The sequence below is a fragment of the Pholcus phalangioides genome, unplaced genomic scaffold (genome assembly GCF_987345545.1).
Source record: "Pholcus phalangioides strain wild (caught in Gottingen) unplaced genomic scaffold, Ppha-v1.0 ptg000011l_1, whole genome shotgun sequence".
Lineage (NCBI taxonomy): Eukaryota > Metazoa > Arthropoda > Arachnida > Araneae > Pholcidae > Pholcus > Pholcus phalangioides.
This window is the reverse complement of record NW_028301604.1, coordinates 26055545-26071244: the sequence shown is the minus strand read 5'-3', so window position 1 is coordinate 26071244 and position 15700 is coordinate 26055545. Positions and strand designations below refer to the sequence as shown.

Here is a 15700-nt window from a genome sequence, read left to right as displayed (position 1 = left end):
CTTACTAGTAGTTTTACACCTTCTTACCTACAAATAAATTAATTATCCACAATAACTCTATCGCTGTAGGTGAAGAATGCCTATAAAGCAAAAAATTCTTTTTTCACTTTTACGAATCCGAAGAACTTACCTGGTGACCGTTGTTGTTCCAAATAAAAATGTGTTTGCGATTAATTCACCATAGAAAAAATAAAAAGGATGATGCCATACGATTGACTGGTGTCCATATGCAAGTTTTCGCTACTAACCTTTGCTGTAGTCCTCTATTTTGATGTTATGCGCTATTCCAAATGGAGACTGCGGCATTTCGTCATTGAGAGTGAGAGAATAACTATGCTCTGTCGTAATGTGTGGTGATTGCATAGCATCGGTCATCATTCGATCATTAAGAACGATTGGTTGATTATCCAAAATCTCAGTCCAGTCAGCGTCTGTATCCAAATTCATGTCTCCAGTAATACGCTACAGAGATTTAAAAAAAAAACAATAAAAATTACAGCGCAAACATGGAAAAAAAATTGAGATAGTTTTTATCTGAAAGTCTTTAATTGAATATTTGCTGAAAGAAACTTTTCTTACATAACTTATAGTAACTTTTTGTGCCATAAAAATTGACAGAAAGTTTCAAATATATGCATATTGTAACAAAAAACAATCGTGGTCATCGTATATAAATTTTTTTTCGTGAGATGCCCCACTCATACCTACTTTTTATACAATGTATATAGAATGCATTCTTCATAAAATATCATTTTCAAGTTCTGTGAGTTTACCTTTTGACTTTTTCACGAGCTAGACCAAAACTCCTAACAATTCGATGTATAGTACACAAGGTTCCTATCTTTCTTGTAAGAACCTCAGAATTTGTTTTACGGCCAGTAAGTTCTCTATGTATCAAACAAGAAATCGGGGGACCATTCGTCAAACTATACAAAAGAAACCGAGCCTATTTCGGATATGGAATATTTTTTAGCAGATTTCTATAGACGGCATATAATGTGAAAGAAACTTGTTGAGGGAAGACAAACATGGGATGCTTGCGGAATTCGGCATCTTCTTCAAAGGATCAACGGAGTCAGGTAAAACTGCAAAAAATTTCAGTGGTTAGGGGATCCTAGTTACTTGTTTCTACTAAATTTCCTTCCTTTCTGATGATAGCGACAGAAAAGAAAATTGATTATCGAATTGGGATCTATAGGCAGTTGTACGCGAATTAAAAACACATGCATCCTTACGAATGAAACAAGAGTCCATCTAAAGAAATTTTTTACGCGTTTTAAAGACGAATCAATTTTTCTGACGATGTGTGTGTGTGTGATGTCACTTTCCGCTATTCATACGAAGGTTTTAACAACTGGGTGATGCGGAGATGAATTCAGGAAAGAAAATTCAAAATTCGGAATAATTTTTTTTTTCTTTCACTGATTTACGTGTGATTAGGCTCTACAATGGAGAGCCGAAACGTGTAAACCAGTGAAAGGAAAAAAATTGTCTTTAAAAAACGTGTTGAAAATTTCTTTGAATTAAAACGAGGCTAAGTTTTTATTTAGATTAGAAGAATCCCCATTATTTCTCCCAAACGACGATTACTGCAAAGGACATTTTGCTTATTGAATAAAGAAATTCAACAGTTTTTCATAAACATGAAAATTCCAGTTAAAAAAGATGTCAGTCAATACGCATGCTGAGTAAACACCAAATGTAAAAAACGGTTTTTTTGCATAACTTGACTAGTTAAACTTGAATTGGTCACTTTCAGAACCAGTTTTAAGCCCAGGAAACATCCTAAAAAGAACTAAGCTGGTTTGGAACCTATCTGAACATCCTTTCGTACGGTAGGTGGATGTACCACGTACTGGGTAACTTTGTGTGTGTGAGAGTGTGTTCGGTTTTATTAATACTCTATTACGTAAATTACACGAAAATGAAATTTGACAAATGCCTTTTCACGTGATTTAGAATTTCGGTATAATAATTAAAAAAAAGGCTTCCGTTCGCTGTCTGACTTAAAACACTTCATTCATAAGCATAATTTTCTTGAAAATATCTGTTTACAGTATTTACTTTAAGATGAAATGATTTAAATGCTGGAAGAATTGAAGCACCTGTTCATGCATGTTGAACGGGAGGAGAAAATCTGAAATGAATCTCATAATTATCATGAGTTTGCATGAAAAAAAAATGGTGCAGACAATCATATGCATAACTGGGGATAATTCTGAGAGAAAGTATAATAACTGGCACACATCTATGCACTCTAAGCTGCGCCCTCACCCACGCAAGACTAAAATGCTTCCGCGCACGCAAAATCACAATATACACTATAAATGAATACGATATATTGCCATTCCACGAAAGGGGACGACGGGTCCACGAACGTAGAATAAAAATGGAAGAAAACGTTGTCCGGTGAAAACTTTTCAGCCGGTCGTCCACTGGAAGCTACCACGAGCGAAAGTGAGTCGCGTGTATGCGCAAGACTACTATAGCTGCTATGCACATACATGCGACTTGTTTGTATGCAGAAAGTCAGCAAAAAAGTCAAAGTCCCGACCCTACAAAAATCCCTAAAAGTCGAAAATCCAACAATTCGATTCCTAGTTATCCAATATAGTCTACCCTGCTTTCCAACAGTTAACACGGAATGTGAATTGCGAAAGTATTCGTAAAATCCATTGGGTGAAACTTCGATTTACACGGCAATATGCAAGTATCGAATGATGTGTGTAAGTGCGATTCGCGAAGCAAAAATTATGCAAATCATGCTTCATATAAAACGTGTGGTATTATCGCGGGTTATGGCGTTCAAAGAAAACTACTTTGAAAGTGCTTATAGGAACGATTTTAGGTTAAATTAGCTATTTCATGAGAAGAAAAATAAGTTTGTGAAAGATTTTCCACGCTGTTATGCTGTCGGGATGTTAACATCAATGACGCGTTGCTAATTTTTATTCCTCGGTGCGTCATACAGCCATTTCTCATTCATGTGAGAACAATTACAAACAAGGTAGAAAAAGTCCGGAGGCTCATTTACTAGCTATTCCTGTGCTTTACCAGTAAAAAATATAAGTGGCCGAACACAATCGTCAAGTAGCAAGTTAAAAGCCAGTGTGACAGATGGAAAGCTAATGTAACCAGGACAGAGAGATTTTAACTGTTGGTATTATGTCCAGATCCAGTCGACTTTATGATATGAGTATAAACAACCGACAAGTAATTCTAGAACCTTGCACGATGCCTCGTCGGGGAATGGGGATCCCATCACTTGAATCATAATGATTGGAAACAAGTAGTATGGAGTCACGTTTGCAACTTCATTAGGCAGATAAAAGGGCCCACTGTAGAGAACTCCGGATAAAATCATGGATCCCAAGTTTCAACAAGCAATATGGCTAAGTAGTAATGGTATGGAGAGCGGAGCACTCAATGGGACCTTTGGTGTATCTGTGGCAGATGAAATTTATATCACATCCTTCCTGACAAAAAAATAAACTATTTAATTCCTGAATTCATTGTAACAAATTTGAAATATTACAGCAAAGCAATGTGCCATCACATGTCCAGAGTCACCTAAAATGATTTGAAAGGCCTGGTCACGACTTCATGTCAACAGATCTCACCCATTTCGAGAAGATTTGGGACAAAACCCGAAGTAGAACTAAGAAACTCAGCTTCTCTGAGGATAACAGATTTATAGATAACTTTACATGATTCTCTCTCTCTCTCTCTCATGGGGGTTATCATCAAATAATGGACGTTATTCGTTATTTGGTGGACGTTCGAAATAAGCTCATTCTCGAAGGAAGCTATCAATTTTACGTTCTCTGTGTTTGTTTTTAACTGTGAATCTGCATAAAATTAGTTTCTGCCAGAGGTGAATAAAAAAAATTTACTACCAAATATTTACATGTAGAACTGATTTTGAGTATCTGTGAGTATTCATTCTCTGTGAGTACTTCATTTAACTGCGTGGAATGTTTTATAAGTGCTGTCTAGTGTCTCCTACAGGAGACGCAGGGACTGAGGAGGTTAAACTGCAGGTCTTACTCTGAGTAACATGATCATGGTGAGACGTAAATAACAAATGCGAAAGTCGTATAACATTTATACCACACTCGATGCACTATATTCGAAAATAAATAGTTACTTCTACTTTCCTCTTTGTCTTATAATATTGATGACTATTGTCAATGTTCATGTCATTTACAAGTTTTATTAAAACGTTTCGCGATTAAGCAAGGAATAAAACCTATAACATATATAATAGAGAAATTAAAGTCTACATTATTAAATTAGCGCATTAAATTAGACTATATTAATGTCATTATCAACGCGTCTGTTATGTTGCTGTTTGCAGAAATTTCGGTGGAAACTTAATTACGTCATTTATCCATTCACTTTAGAAAATTGATTGAACCCCAAAAAACTTTGGTAATCCAGGGGCTAAGAAAAAACACCTTAAACATTCAAAACATAAATGTTTCGTATGTGATTATTTCACAGCTGATTTTTGTTTAAATTTATATTTATTCTATCTTTTTATCTTTGAAAGAGTGCGGAATTTCTTTTTCAGTTTTTAATTACATAATTTGACAAACAATAATAAGATTTTTCAAGTACAATTACTCACGAAAACATACAGAGCTTTAATAGGATCATACCACCCTCTCCGCTAAAAAAAGAAAAACCTTCTGTCGAACCTACTTAACAGCCTCATCAGTTTGTTGGTTTCTATACCCAAGTAGAGTTCAGTATTCCTATGTTATTCAAGGTAAAAAAATCCAGTCATTCTTCCCATTCATCATTTCTCGATAGCTTTTAGTGAGAGAACTTGAAAGCCAAAATACAACTAATTCTCAAGAATTCCAATGTAAGACGTCTCAATTGACAGAACCGTAATCTTTTACAAAATAGATCTTTTCAACGACTTGGATAAAGAAAAAAAGCATTGGCATTTCAGGTCTGGGCGTCTGTGTCTCTCGATAACTCGTAAAATGCGAACAGGTTCAGAAAAAAAGTAACTAAAGTATTTCAAATCGAGTTGATGGCATAATCGATTTATGAACAAGATACGAGAAATTTTAAACAGATCACAGAACACAATTTTGTTTTATACGGTTGAGGTCGAAATGATAGTTGATTTTTTCAAAAATAGTTAGTCTTCATTATTATTATTATTATTAATTAGGTTTTATAGAATTTAACTGAAAATTACAGTTTTCAAAGGCATTTCAATTTATTTTTTTGAATTAAAATAATAAATAAATTCAACTACGCATTTAGAACCACTATTTGTTAATGGTATTATAAATTTAGAAAAAAATCGTACGCATTAAATTATAAATTGAAAGTTGATGAGTGAAAGCACATTAAAAATCTTTTATTTTACGCTCACGATAAAAAAAAGAAAATCATGAAAAAGTACAAGACTACGTAATATCATTGTTGATTAAATGAACAAATAATTCCATCATTTTGGGCAGATTTGTTTAAAACAATTACAAAAGAGTACATGTTATTTCGGAATGCCTAATGAATTAAAATGTATTTCAAGCAAAAATGGTAAAGCTTTTGTTTGAAAAAATTGTTTTAAAATGGATTGGAAAAATGTTTCTAATCCATTGACAGTAAACAAACCATCCTCTGCATTTCAGTTGTGACGCAGAAAAAAATTATATTCAAGAATAGTTGCATTTTTCTGCGAAGCCTCCAAAGCAGAATATGTCAAAAACTGCTACCTACGTCGCAGCAGAGGAGCCCACATGAAGAAAACATTGAGGGGAGTGGGCTGAAAATCACCATTCGTCCCGTATATACGGGACTCAAGCCTGTGGACAGGGGGCGGAATGGTGTGTTTCATTGTACATTCATGAATTTTTTGGGAGGCTCAGCCCAAAACTCACAAAACTTATTGGGGGGGGGGGGTCAAATGACCTCAGCCCCCAGGTTCCGGCACCTATGTGTCGCAGAACAATCATGGAAAGAATTTTAAGAAAAGAACTCTTCTGTGTAGGAAATACTATTATAAGAAATGTACCGTAGAATATTTTCAGTTAGCTGAGTACTCATTGAAGAACAACACTAAACATTCTACTTTGGGGCTATGACGTTTTCGAAGTAATGAGCCATATTTATTGGGGAAACTGCTTTTCAACTGATTGGTGAAGGCTTCTAGAAAAACAAACTAGAGTTTTACATATTTGGGCGATATCATTCCTTGGGTCATGTTAGAATGATCTAGGCAGGTGTTAGTAGCTATGGCTTTACTTGAAGAAGGCACATTCCAGAGATTAGGGGTGGGAAGCGATGAGCAACTTTTCTCTTTCTGATAAGGTAGTGGTTCCTAAAATGTGTGTCGAAAACCCACATCATTGACGTCGTGTTAAACGATGTGTGCTTGTTTAGTATTTTGAAATGGTTTTTTTTCCAGACTACTACTAAGCCGGCGCAGATAAACGATGGCAATAGCAAGGGGCCCAACTTGATGCCCCAATATCATCTTGCTTCCTTTTGTACTTGCAATAATTTTCTACCTCGCATATGTTTTTTATATTATTTATAATCAATGCTAGCACCACGCAACCCTCTCCAATCACGCCCACAAAGTCTTGTTTTTGCCTATTTAGTGCATTTTTTGCGTACCTTCATGTACCTATTTTTGCAAATGTAACTCCTGTTCTGCATGTGCCATACAATATCACCTTGCCTCCTTTTGTACATGCAATAATTTCCTACACACAATGTGTCATTATCCCCATTGTGCATAATTTTTGATTGCAACACGCTCTGTAAACTTCTGATAGAGTTCTTGCTATTTTTTTTTCCAAGTTTGTACATCTCCGCCCTCCCTGTTTTGCACGTTATGAATTAACACAGAGAGAGAGATAGTTATAATTAATTAATGAGTTCAATAATTAATAATTTCATTAGTTAATACTTTTATTAATTAATAACTTATTAATTCATATTTTTATTGATTAATATTTTTATTAAAATTTGAAATTTTCACCTGTTATGTCATTTGTACAGAACACACTGGAGCTTACTCCCCTTCGAGTTCCCTTTTTTTTAATGCCCCACCAGTATATATTGTTCTCCCTTTTATTCTAACTCAGATGAAAAAAAAGTTGGTGAAATACAGTAGACGCTTTTTAATCTGGCACATATCAGACCAAGATGTGTCGGATTAACGAAATCGCTGGATTACTGGATGGGCCGAAAAGTTCAATAAGAATAAGAATTTCGGGGAAAATTCACCGTGGATTATAGTAGTACCATAGACTAAAGATATAATATTATTCTTACTCTGTGAGTAGTACCAAGGCCGTAGCCACGGAAGATATGGGGTCCGGTCCTTCCTCCTCGCGCAATGTAAGAAAATAACAGAACAGATATTACTCATATGGAATCATATCTTCAAGTTTACTTTGCTATCAGTTCGGTATTCCACTGAAAGAATTTTCTGACTACCATCCTGAGTAGTACCAATGTAGCTGTAATATGATTCAGTTGATTTTTAGTATTGGAAAAAGCGACCAACGCGTATTTCGGAATAATAACAGCTTTTTAGCATACGTCAATGAAGTTGCTCGTGGCAATATAGTACAAAGTGTTTACCATCTCTGGTCTTAAATCCCCACAAAATAGTAAGTTAATCTCACTCACATACCTGACATTCCTCTTCATCACTAATCCTGCCGTGATCCAAGGCGTCATCTGAAAACATGTCGTCACAAGAGTCTTCACTATGACGACTAATATCCATGTCCGAATACACACATAGCAGCACACTGCTGTACGCACTGCCGGGTCGTCGCACCATCAGCAGTACTATGTATATTATTACACGAGGAACGCACTTGACGAAAATCTTCAGAAATACAACCAATAAACGAAACACCCAACAGGTATCCCAACTAACCGGCAACTATGAAGGCCTAAAGTTTGGCATCTTGCTACGTTGTCTCGCGCGGCCTGACCTCAAAGTTTCTAGGCGGTGAAGTTGTGACGTCAAACATACGTCACTAATCCGACCGGCTGACCGCGGAGGCAAAAACCCGCTCTTCCGAACGCGGAAACGCCGTAAGCATAATATAGACAAGAAGAATTCGTGGAACGGGAAGGGTGAATGAAATACTTCAGTTCAACAAGAGCAGGTACATCGACTCAATGGGCAGATTTTCACACACCACTAATAATTGGCAAAATATTCGGATAGTTGCGTGTCTATTTGTTCCTTGCCACTCATTTTGAAAATAAATTTATGGGAAAAAAGTGCGAAACACACACTTGGTTGATAAATTAGTCTAGAATGTAAGACAGGTAATAGACTAATTATGCTCGAATGACATCTCATTTACTAAACAATAAAGCTTTACGACAAGTTTCCATTAAAGAGAGAAGCTTCTTCTTGTACAATCTCTTTTCCAATGGTCGATGCCTTTTTTTTGTCTCATCTGCATCTTTTTTGTCTCATTTTCTGAATAACATTTTTTTCTTGTTGAGATCATTGATTTTGAATATACACATTTTCAAGTCCCCGTCTCAAACATTTGTGTTGAAGAAACTCTAAAGCAGCCTGTAAAAGTGTTATCTTTTACAAGTTCTTGAAATATAGAGCATGAAGTTTGATTGAATGTGTGTTAACCCATTAACGTCGACTTTGATTTTTTTTAAAACAAAAAATAATGAGTTTAACCACTTCCACCATGAAAATGTGTCAATGAAAAAACTTAAAATTTAGAATGGTAAATTTTCTTACCAACCGGTGTTAATGGGTTAAACTCAGTTATAATAAATAACCTTAGTTCCAGACCACCCAGACATAACGACACATTTTCAGAACATAGCTAATATAAATTTGCTATTATAATGTTTTGCCAAAAAAAATTTTGCATTCACCTTAACTATTTCTTCAGTAATACGCCTCTGTAAAGTTGCAACAATAACTGCTTTCAATGTCGACCACGAAAGTAAATTTTTATGCAGAAATCTTCATCATACTTAAAAAATTAATTGTCCCACATTTGTGTTGTCACCATCCTGTATTTTACAGGATAGACCAATTTTTCACATACTATTCGGCTCTTGGGGGGATTGTCTCCCTCAGGATCCGCACCTGCGTCTAGTTTCGTACCGCTAGAGAAATTTACGGCCGTATTCACCAACACAGTTTAAACTAAATTTGCAGGTGGAAGGATTGAAGATCGAGACGGATTGGTTAAAGTCCTCAATTTAACCAATCCGTGTCGATCGCTAATCCTTTAACCTGCGATTGTAGTTTAAACTCTGTCGATGAATACGGCCAACAGAGTGCTGCTTCGCAACTAGTGTTCCTCTCCTGGGATACCACACCAAATATGCGTTAGGGAAATTGCCCAGAATTTCGCTGAGTTTCCTGGGATTCAGGAAGAGAAACAAGATTGAATAAATGATGAACTGGACTGATAATGCTTACTGGGCATGACGACACAGAAAAAGTTATCATTGGAGAAAATTCGTTTTGAAAGCTATAACTGGAAATTTTAAAGAAAACTATAGGTTGGAGGAAACGTATTAAAAGTTAAAGTCAAAGCTAAAGTTAATGAGAAAATACCTTCCAAAATTTTTTTTCACCGGTCATTCACAATAGCATTGAGTATAGTTCCCAGTAAAATTTCTCGGAGTACAATTTCAAGTCTCATCTCAAATTAAATAAACACATAAATCAGCTAAGAGAAACGATAAGCCAGAAAATCGGAATCACATCGAAAAGATTTCTCATTTCTTCTTTTTCCTTTAAAAATCAAGCTGCTCATAAATACAATACCTCGAGTCTCTTACTTTCATCTGGTTTGAGGTGGGACCACTGGTAATAACATTAAAAATATTAACAAACCTGTATTTTGTACAGAGATTTTTACATATGCAGTCATACGTTGGCTGACGAAGGTAATTGGTTCTAGAATCACATTCGTTAGTCAAAACGCAACTTACCATAGATTTCTATGGAAAATCGTTCATTTCGTTCCACACAGTCAGAAATTTGAAGATAAGTAATAAAACACTAAGAAGTGGTGTAAAAAAATATCATACTTATGCAGATGGAAGAGATTATCGCCTATTATGTCCAGACGGTTCGGTTTCATGCTAATAACTGCTTCTCGTATTGATACCCGGTTGAAAGAAAGAAAGTCACAAAGACCACCCAAAATGCAAAATACACCGAAAAAAATACGAAATTCCCTATACAATCAGACGTACAACCAATCACAACGTTGCGTTACACTTACATGCAGGTGCTCGGCTCCATTCTGACCACGACGATTGACTTTTAAAGACGTATATTTTTCTGCTGAACAACACGGAGTTAAGATTTGGTGTCTAATCCAAGTGGGATCCCCCAATAAGCGTAATAGTGGTTATTAAATTTATCCTTTGAAGAGACTTATACCCATAGTGTGTCGAAATGCATTAAAGAATTTCGTATTTTTTCGGTGTATTTGCTTTTTCGTTGGTTTTATTTTGTAATTCTATTAGGGAAAACATTATTTACACTTCTAAGAAAGAAAGTGCTTTTTGCCCAGAAAAAACGTGTGCATTCATTCAGGGTTCAATCATTCTAATACAGGACTTTTTAAATGCGTTTTTCGCTTTGCCATTCATTTTACATAAAATGACCGAAAAGCTTCCTGGGCGACAAATACAGGTGCATCTGGAAAGCAATTCTAAGGCAGGTATAAACTTATCGGGTTCGAATGACAATAATTGTGATCATGATTGTGTGAAAATGCAGCTCATAACGCTGCTGTGTTATATGAGCTAACCCGTCTAATATCACGAAAGTCTGGGTCCTAAAGAATTGATGAAAAATATATACGGGGGGGGGGAGTCCATAGAAACTTTATAAAAATGAATAAATACCGGAAAAATACCCGAAATAAAAAACGGTTTGTAGGGTTAGCATCGCTAAGGTCACGGGAATTTTTTAAGACAGGAAAAAATAACTGAAAACAGCCGATAGATGGCGCTGGTACGCGTGACCTCGTTTGAATTATGCAAATGAGATGGTTATAAGCACTTGCGCTCCTAACCAGTTCACTGTTGCAAACCGTGTATGTGAACAAGGATGCTGAGATCGAAGGATAAAGCTTTGTTGGTGAAGTTGTTTTACGTGAACAAGGAATCAGCGATCATTGCCTTGTGTAAATTCCGAGTTCAGAAAAATGTGAGGACTGGAAAAGGGCCTTTAACAGCGACAGGCCTCATAAAGCTTGTTTAGCGGTTTGAGGAAATTGAAACGCTGGAGGATCGTGTAAGAACCGGACGACCATGTTTAAGAAAGGCACGTTCACCGCGTGTTGCAGCCGAAATGGAAGCGTTAGCGTCCGAATCAGCTGCAGGGACCAGCAGCACTCGTGAAGCTGCCAGACACTTGGGCTTACCACCATCCTCGATACGCAATATTCATCATGGAATCCTTGATCTGTACCCATACAGATTGCAGTCGTGAGATGAACTTTTACTAGCGGATATCGTACAGAGGGAAGCATTTGCCAGGTGGGCTTTCTCCAAAATCGAACAGAATCCCACCTGGTTCTTTAACATCTTGTGGACAGATGAAAGCTCATTTTTCGCTTCATGGCGACGTTAATACCCATAATTGTCGCATCTGGGTGACATCTAATTCACGTCAGTATACGCAAAACCATTGCATTCCCCCAAAAGTGACAGTGTGGTGCGGGTTCACAGGTTCGTTCAACATAGGACCCTTCTTCTTTGAAACGCAGTGCCCAGTAAATGGGTGGAAAACGGCTACGGGGTGAATGCTTATTTAACGCTTCTGCGCAAGAACGTCGTGCCATGTTTGCTTGAAAGAGATACACCTTCTACCGTCACGTTTATGCAAGATGGAGCAACTAGTCACACTGCTACTCCGGTCAAAGCATTCCTGATACAGACGTTCGGGGAAGATAAAATCATTCGCAGGTGTAAGTTCCCATGGCCTCCTCGATCTCCAGATTTGACACCGGCAGACTTCTGGTTATGAGTATATTTGAAATCCCGGTGTATCGATCCGGTCCAACGAATCTGTCGGAACTGAAAGATGCGATCCTCCGAGAAGTGTCATGTATACATCAGGACCTGCTGCACTCAGCCGTTGCTGGATTTGTGACTCGCCTGCAATGTCTTATCCCCTGTGTTGGTGATCATGTGGAACACATAATGCTGTAATAAACGATTTGGAGGCATTCTGTTCGTTGTTTGCATATCTTTTCTTTAACTTGTGTACGTCAGCGCCACCTATCAGCCGTTTTGAGTTATTTTTTTCCCGGTCTTCCGTGACCTAGTGATGCTAACCCTCAAATCGTTTCCGGTTTTTATGAACTTTTAAAGTTTCTCCGGACTTTTTGCTCACTCTGTATACAAGGTGTTCTGTTAATAGACCGACAAACTCAGAGGGTTGTTAGTAAAGAGGAACAAAAATTGCACACAAAAAAAAATGAAACACATGGTGTCGCAAACCACGTTGAGAGGGTGACAATAACGAAAAACGCATGCAGGTTTCGACGTCACGCTGGAACGGCAAAAAGTACAATAATAAGTACAAAAAGGTTTATTTGACAGTGAAGGAAGATTCAGTGAAGGAAGATTACAACAGTTGTTCGAAGTGGCGGCCGCTGTGACGTCATTGCACAGTCTACAACGATGTAAAAACGATTCCCGGACGCGCTCGAAGATACCAGGTATGCTTTTGATGTCTGTCGCAGCGACGATAATCTGTGCTATGAGATCCTCCGGTGTGTCCACAGGCGTCGCATAAACGAGTGATTTAAGGTGACCCCATAGGAAAAAATCACACGGATTGAGGTCCGGCGAACGTGAAGGCCAAGCAACGGATCCCGCGCGTCCAATCCACCTTCTTGGGTATGTAACATCGAGGTGATTACGCACCTCGCGGGAAAAATGTGAAGGGGCACAATCATGTATGAACCACATGCCTCGCTTACGTCAGATATGGTGAGCGAACCCACGAACGCATTCAGTGATTTCTGTCTCTCTTTTTTATGACAACAAAAAAAAATTTCACATTTCTTAGTGTAATATTTACTGACATATTCGAGTTCGAAAAACGGAGGAAAGTTCGGAAAAAAAGCATTTTAAATTCGCACATAAACCGTTTCACCCGCATTAATGCTGTTTTTTTTTGTTTTTTTTTGCAACTTTTTTTCCAATTTTGTCATTTCTGAACATTGTTCAGCGGTGGTTAGAAAAGCGAAGAGAATGCTTGGTTTTATTTTCAAAAAGATATCTTCGCGTTCTCCTAAAGTCATTCTTCCGCTTTTCCGAGTTCATCCTGTACTGGAGTATGCTGTGAGGTTTTGGAGACCATACCTTGGATGAACGCAGGTGTAGGGGAGATATGATCGAAATGTTCAAAATTTTTAACGGGATGGATAGGATGGACCATGAATTATTGTTACACCGCCAATCGATCGCTTTTACAAAGGAACACCAGTATCGACTGGTAAGGGGCAATTCTAGGTTATGGTGTCTCAGGGAATTTTCTCTAATAGGATTGTTAATAAATGGAATAGCTGACCCCCGATAAGTATGTTGGGGTAAACCGAGAAGCTATCCATACTTAGAATAAGACAACCATAAGCATTCTTTATGGGCATTGTATAATATTTTATCATGTATATATACTGTTTTTAGTTTTTGTAATTGCCTTTTTATTAGGGTTGCTGTAATTTTGAAGTATATGACAACCACATTTGTTATCGGAAACTTTTTCTCAGCCACCTCGTTGGGCATTTTGCCTGTTGTGGTGTTGCATTTTAAATACCTTACAAAATATTGCCCTTAGAAACGTGTTTTTTTTTTTTTGGCATTAGGAGAGAAAGGACAACAACTTTCTTATTGGGTATTTGGGCACGGGGTGTCCGTATAAAAAGGTTTTTTTTTTTCATTTAATAACTATACCCCTTGCAACGTGAATGACATATCTGAGAACTACCACCGCCATCTGTAGCAGGAGGTCTCCGCGCGAAGCTTTGACATCACTGAAGAAGTCCATTTTATCTGTAGCCATTGGATATAGCAGGCCGATGCATGCGATATCTTTATCTTTTTTTTGCAGTATATCCAATGACTGTAGGTGAAATGGATGACTTGAGTGACGTCACGAACTTCGAACGGAGGTTTTCTGCTATAGGTGGTGTTGGTACTACACGTTATTTGGATACTTTTTTTAACTAGAAGTATTCTTCTAGGATTAGCGGTTCACCAGTAAAATGCCATACGGCCTGCTACCTATGCACCCTGTATGTATATATATATATATATGCATGTGACTGTTTTATGTAGGCTGTGCACAAATGAATAACAATGTATGTATGTAGATGAATGTGTGTGTTAGTTTAAATTTATTTATTTATTGGGGGCTCTTGCCCCCCTTTTCTCTTCACAACATATCTTGTTTATTTCGTCCCACTTCAGCAGAGTGCTATGAAAAGTGACATGTCAAAGCACCGGCTTACTGACGAATTTTACAATATTAAAGAACTACAAAAAGCAAATGTGATTCATCAAGTACCTCCAGAAAACTTCTCTATGAGGTTCCCCAGACTGGAGCCCTGTTGAACCACGAAAAATTTTCACTTGTATTCATTTTACCAACAAATGAATTCCAGGGCCCCAATCAAGGAGCCAGGACTCAATTCGCAGATTTTTATGGGGCCCCCAGACTGGATATATCTTGGGCTTCCACTATTGTCTAATTCGGATCGAATTAGACAAATCTGGATGTCAAACGCACCAGAATATTCTGGACAGCTCGGTGTTGCTTACGCTGTCCTTGTACTGCGTAGTGGAATCGTACTTGTTGCAGCATGATAACGTTCCCTGTGATACAGTACGGTCGGTTATGCAATGGTTTAATGACTCGTGTGGACACATTCTCTGGTTAACTGAGGACCTCAATCCGATAAAGGGCCTCTTGAGAGTGTAATTAATTTCAGAAAAATGTATCAGAAATAGAATCTTTTTCTATGTTTGTTATTGTGCATTATATCAATAAAAAAGATAAACGAACTCATTTCAGGCTTCATGGAAAAGAAAACACATTTTTTTTGTCACAAATATAATCATCAAATCACAAATATAAAATTTTTCTGTTGCCCTAAATAGACTTGGGCGTCACTGTCAAGGGGTTAAAGCCTGGTCCATAGAGCCGCGCGGAATTCCGCAGCGCAAAAAACTGGTTTTGGGGTGCGGTTACGCAAAATCAGCCCCACGTACACCTCAAAACCAGTTTTGTGCAGTGGAATTCTGCAAAGTTCTGTAGGTGTGGATCCGATCTAAGATGAACTGCAACACTGGTTGCAATCCTTACCGGAACGTCGAATCTCTCTATCTCAAATAGCTTTCGTGGTGAAAATAGGAATGGTGGAAAGTGATTAAAAAGTCGAATTGAAAGTATGTCCAGAAGGTTATTGTGAAGCTAAAAGGTGGCCCAACGCCACTTTTTTTAACATGAGATATTTTTCACTCTCAGTCACAACAATCCACCATACTGATACACTTGTAGAGCTATTTCTCATCAAGGCTGGACAGTGTTAAGTCATTACTGTCAAGACGGCCTACTTTTCAATATATCTCACATTGTTATTTGACTCGTCGAGGAAAAAAACACACGAGCATCCGGCCCTTGGAATGC

The 15700-nt window shown here is 37.6% G+C and overlaps 1 protein-coding gene across 2 annotated transcripts in view; it reads right to left on the bottom strand.

Annotated features, from left to right (window-relative positions):
* The window catches only part of LOC149080275 (cyclic AMP response element-binding protein A-like), a 200022-nt gene that overhangs the window by 75701 nt on the left and 108621 nt on the right, over positions 1-15700 (bottom strand). The window contains exons 1-2 of one of the 2 annotated variants that reach the window (XM_089239404.1): positions 7670-7995; positions 249-462 (exon numbers count right to left, since the gene is read on the bottom strand). In XM_089239404.1, the coding sequence (XP_089095530.1) occupies positions 249-462; positions 7670-7822 (367 nt within the window). In that variant the 5' untranslated portion in view covers positions 7823-7995. Of the gene's footprint in view, positions 1-248; positions 463-7669; positions 7996-15700 lie in introns of those variants that run through there. The other variant, XM_089239405.1, reaches the window with a different exon arrangement.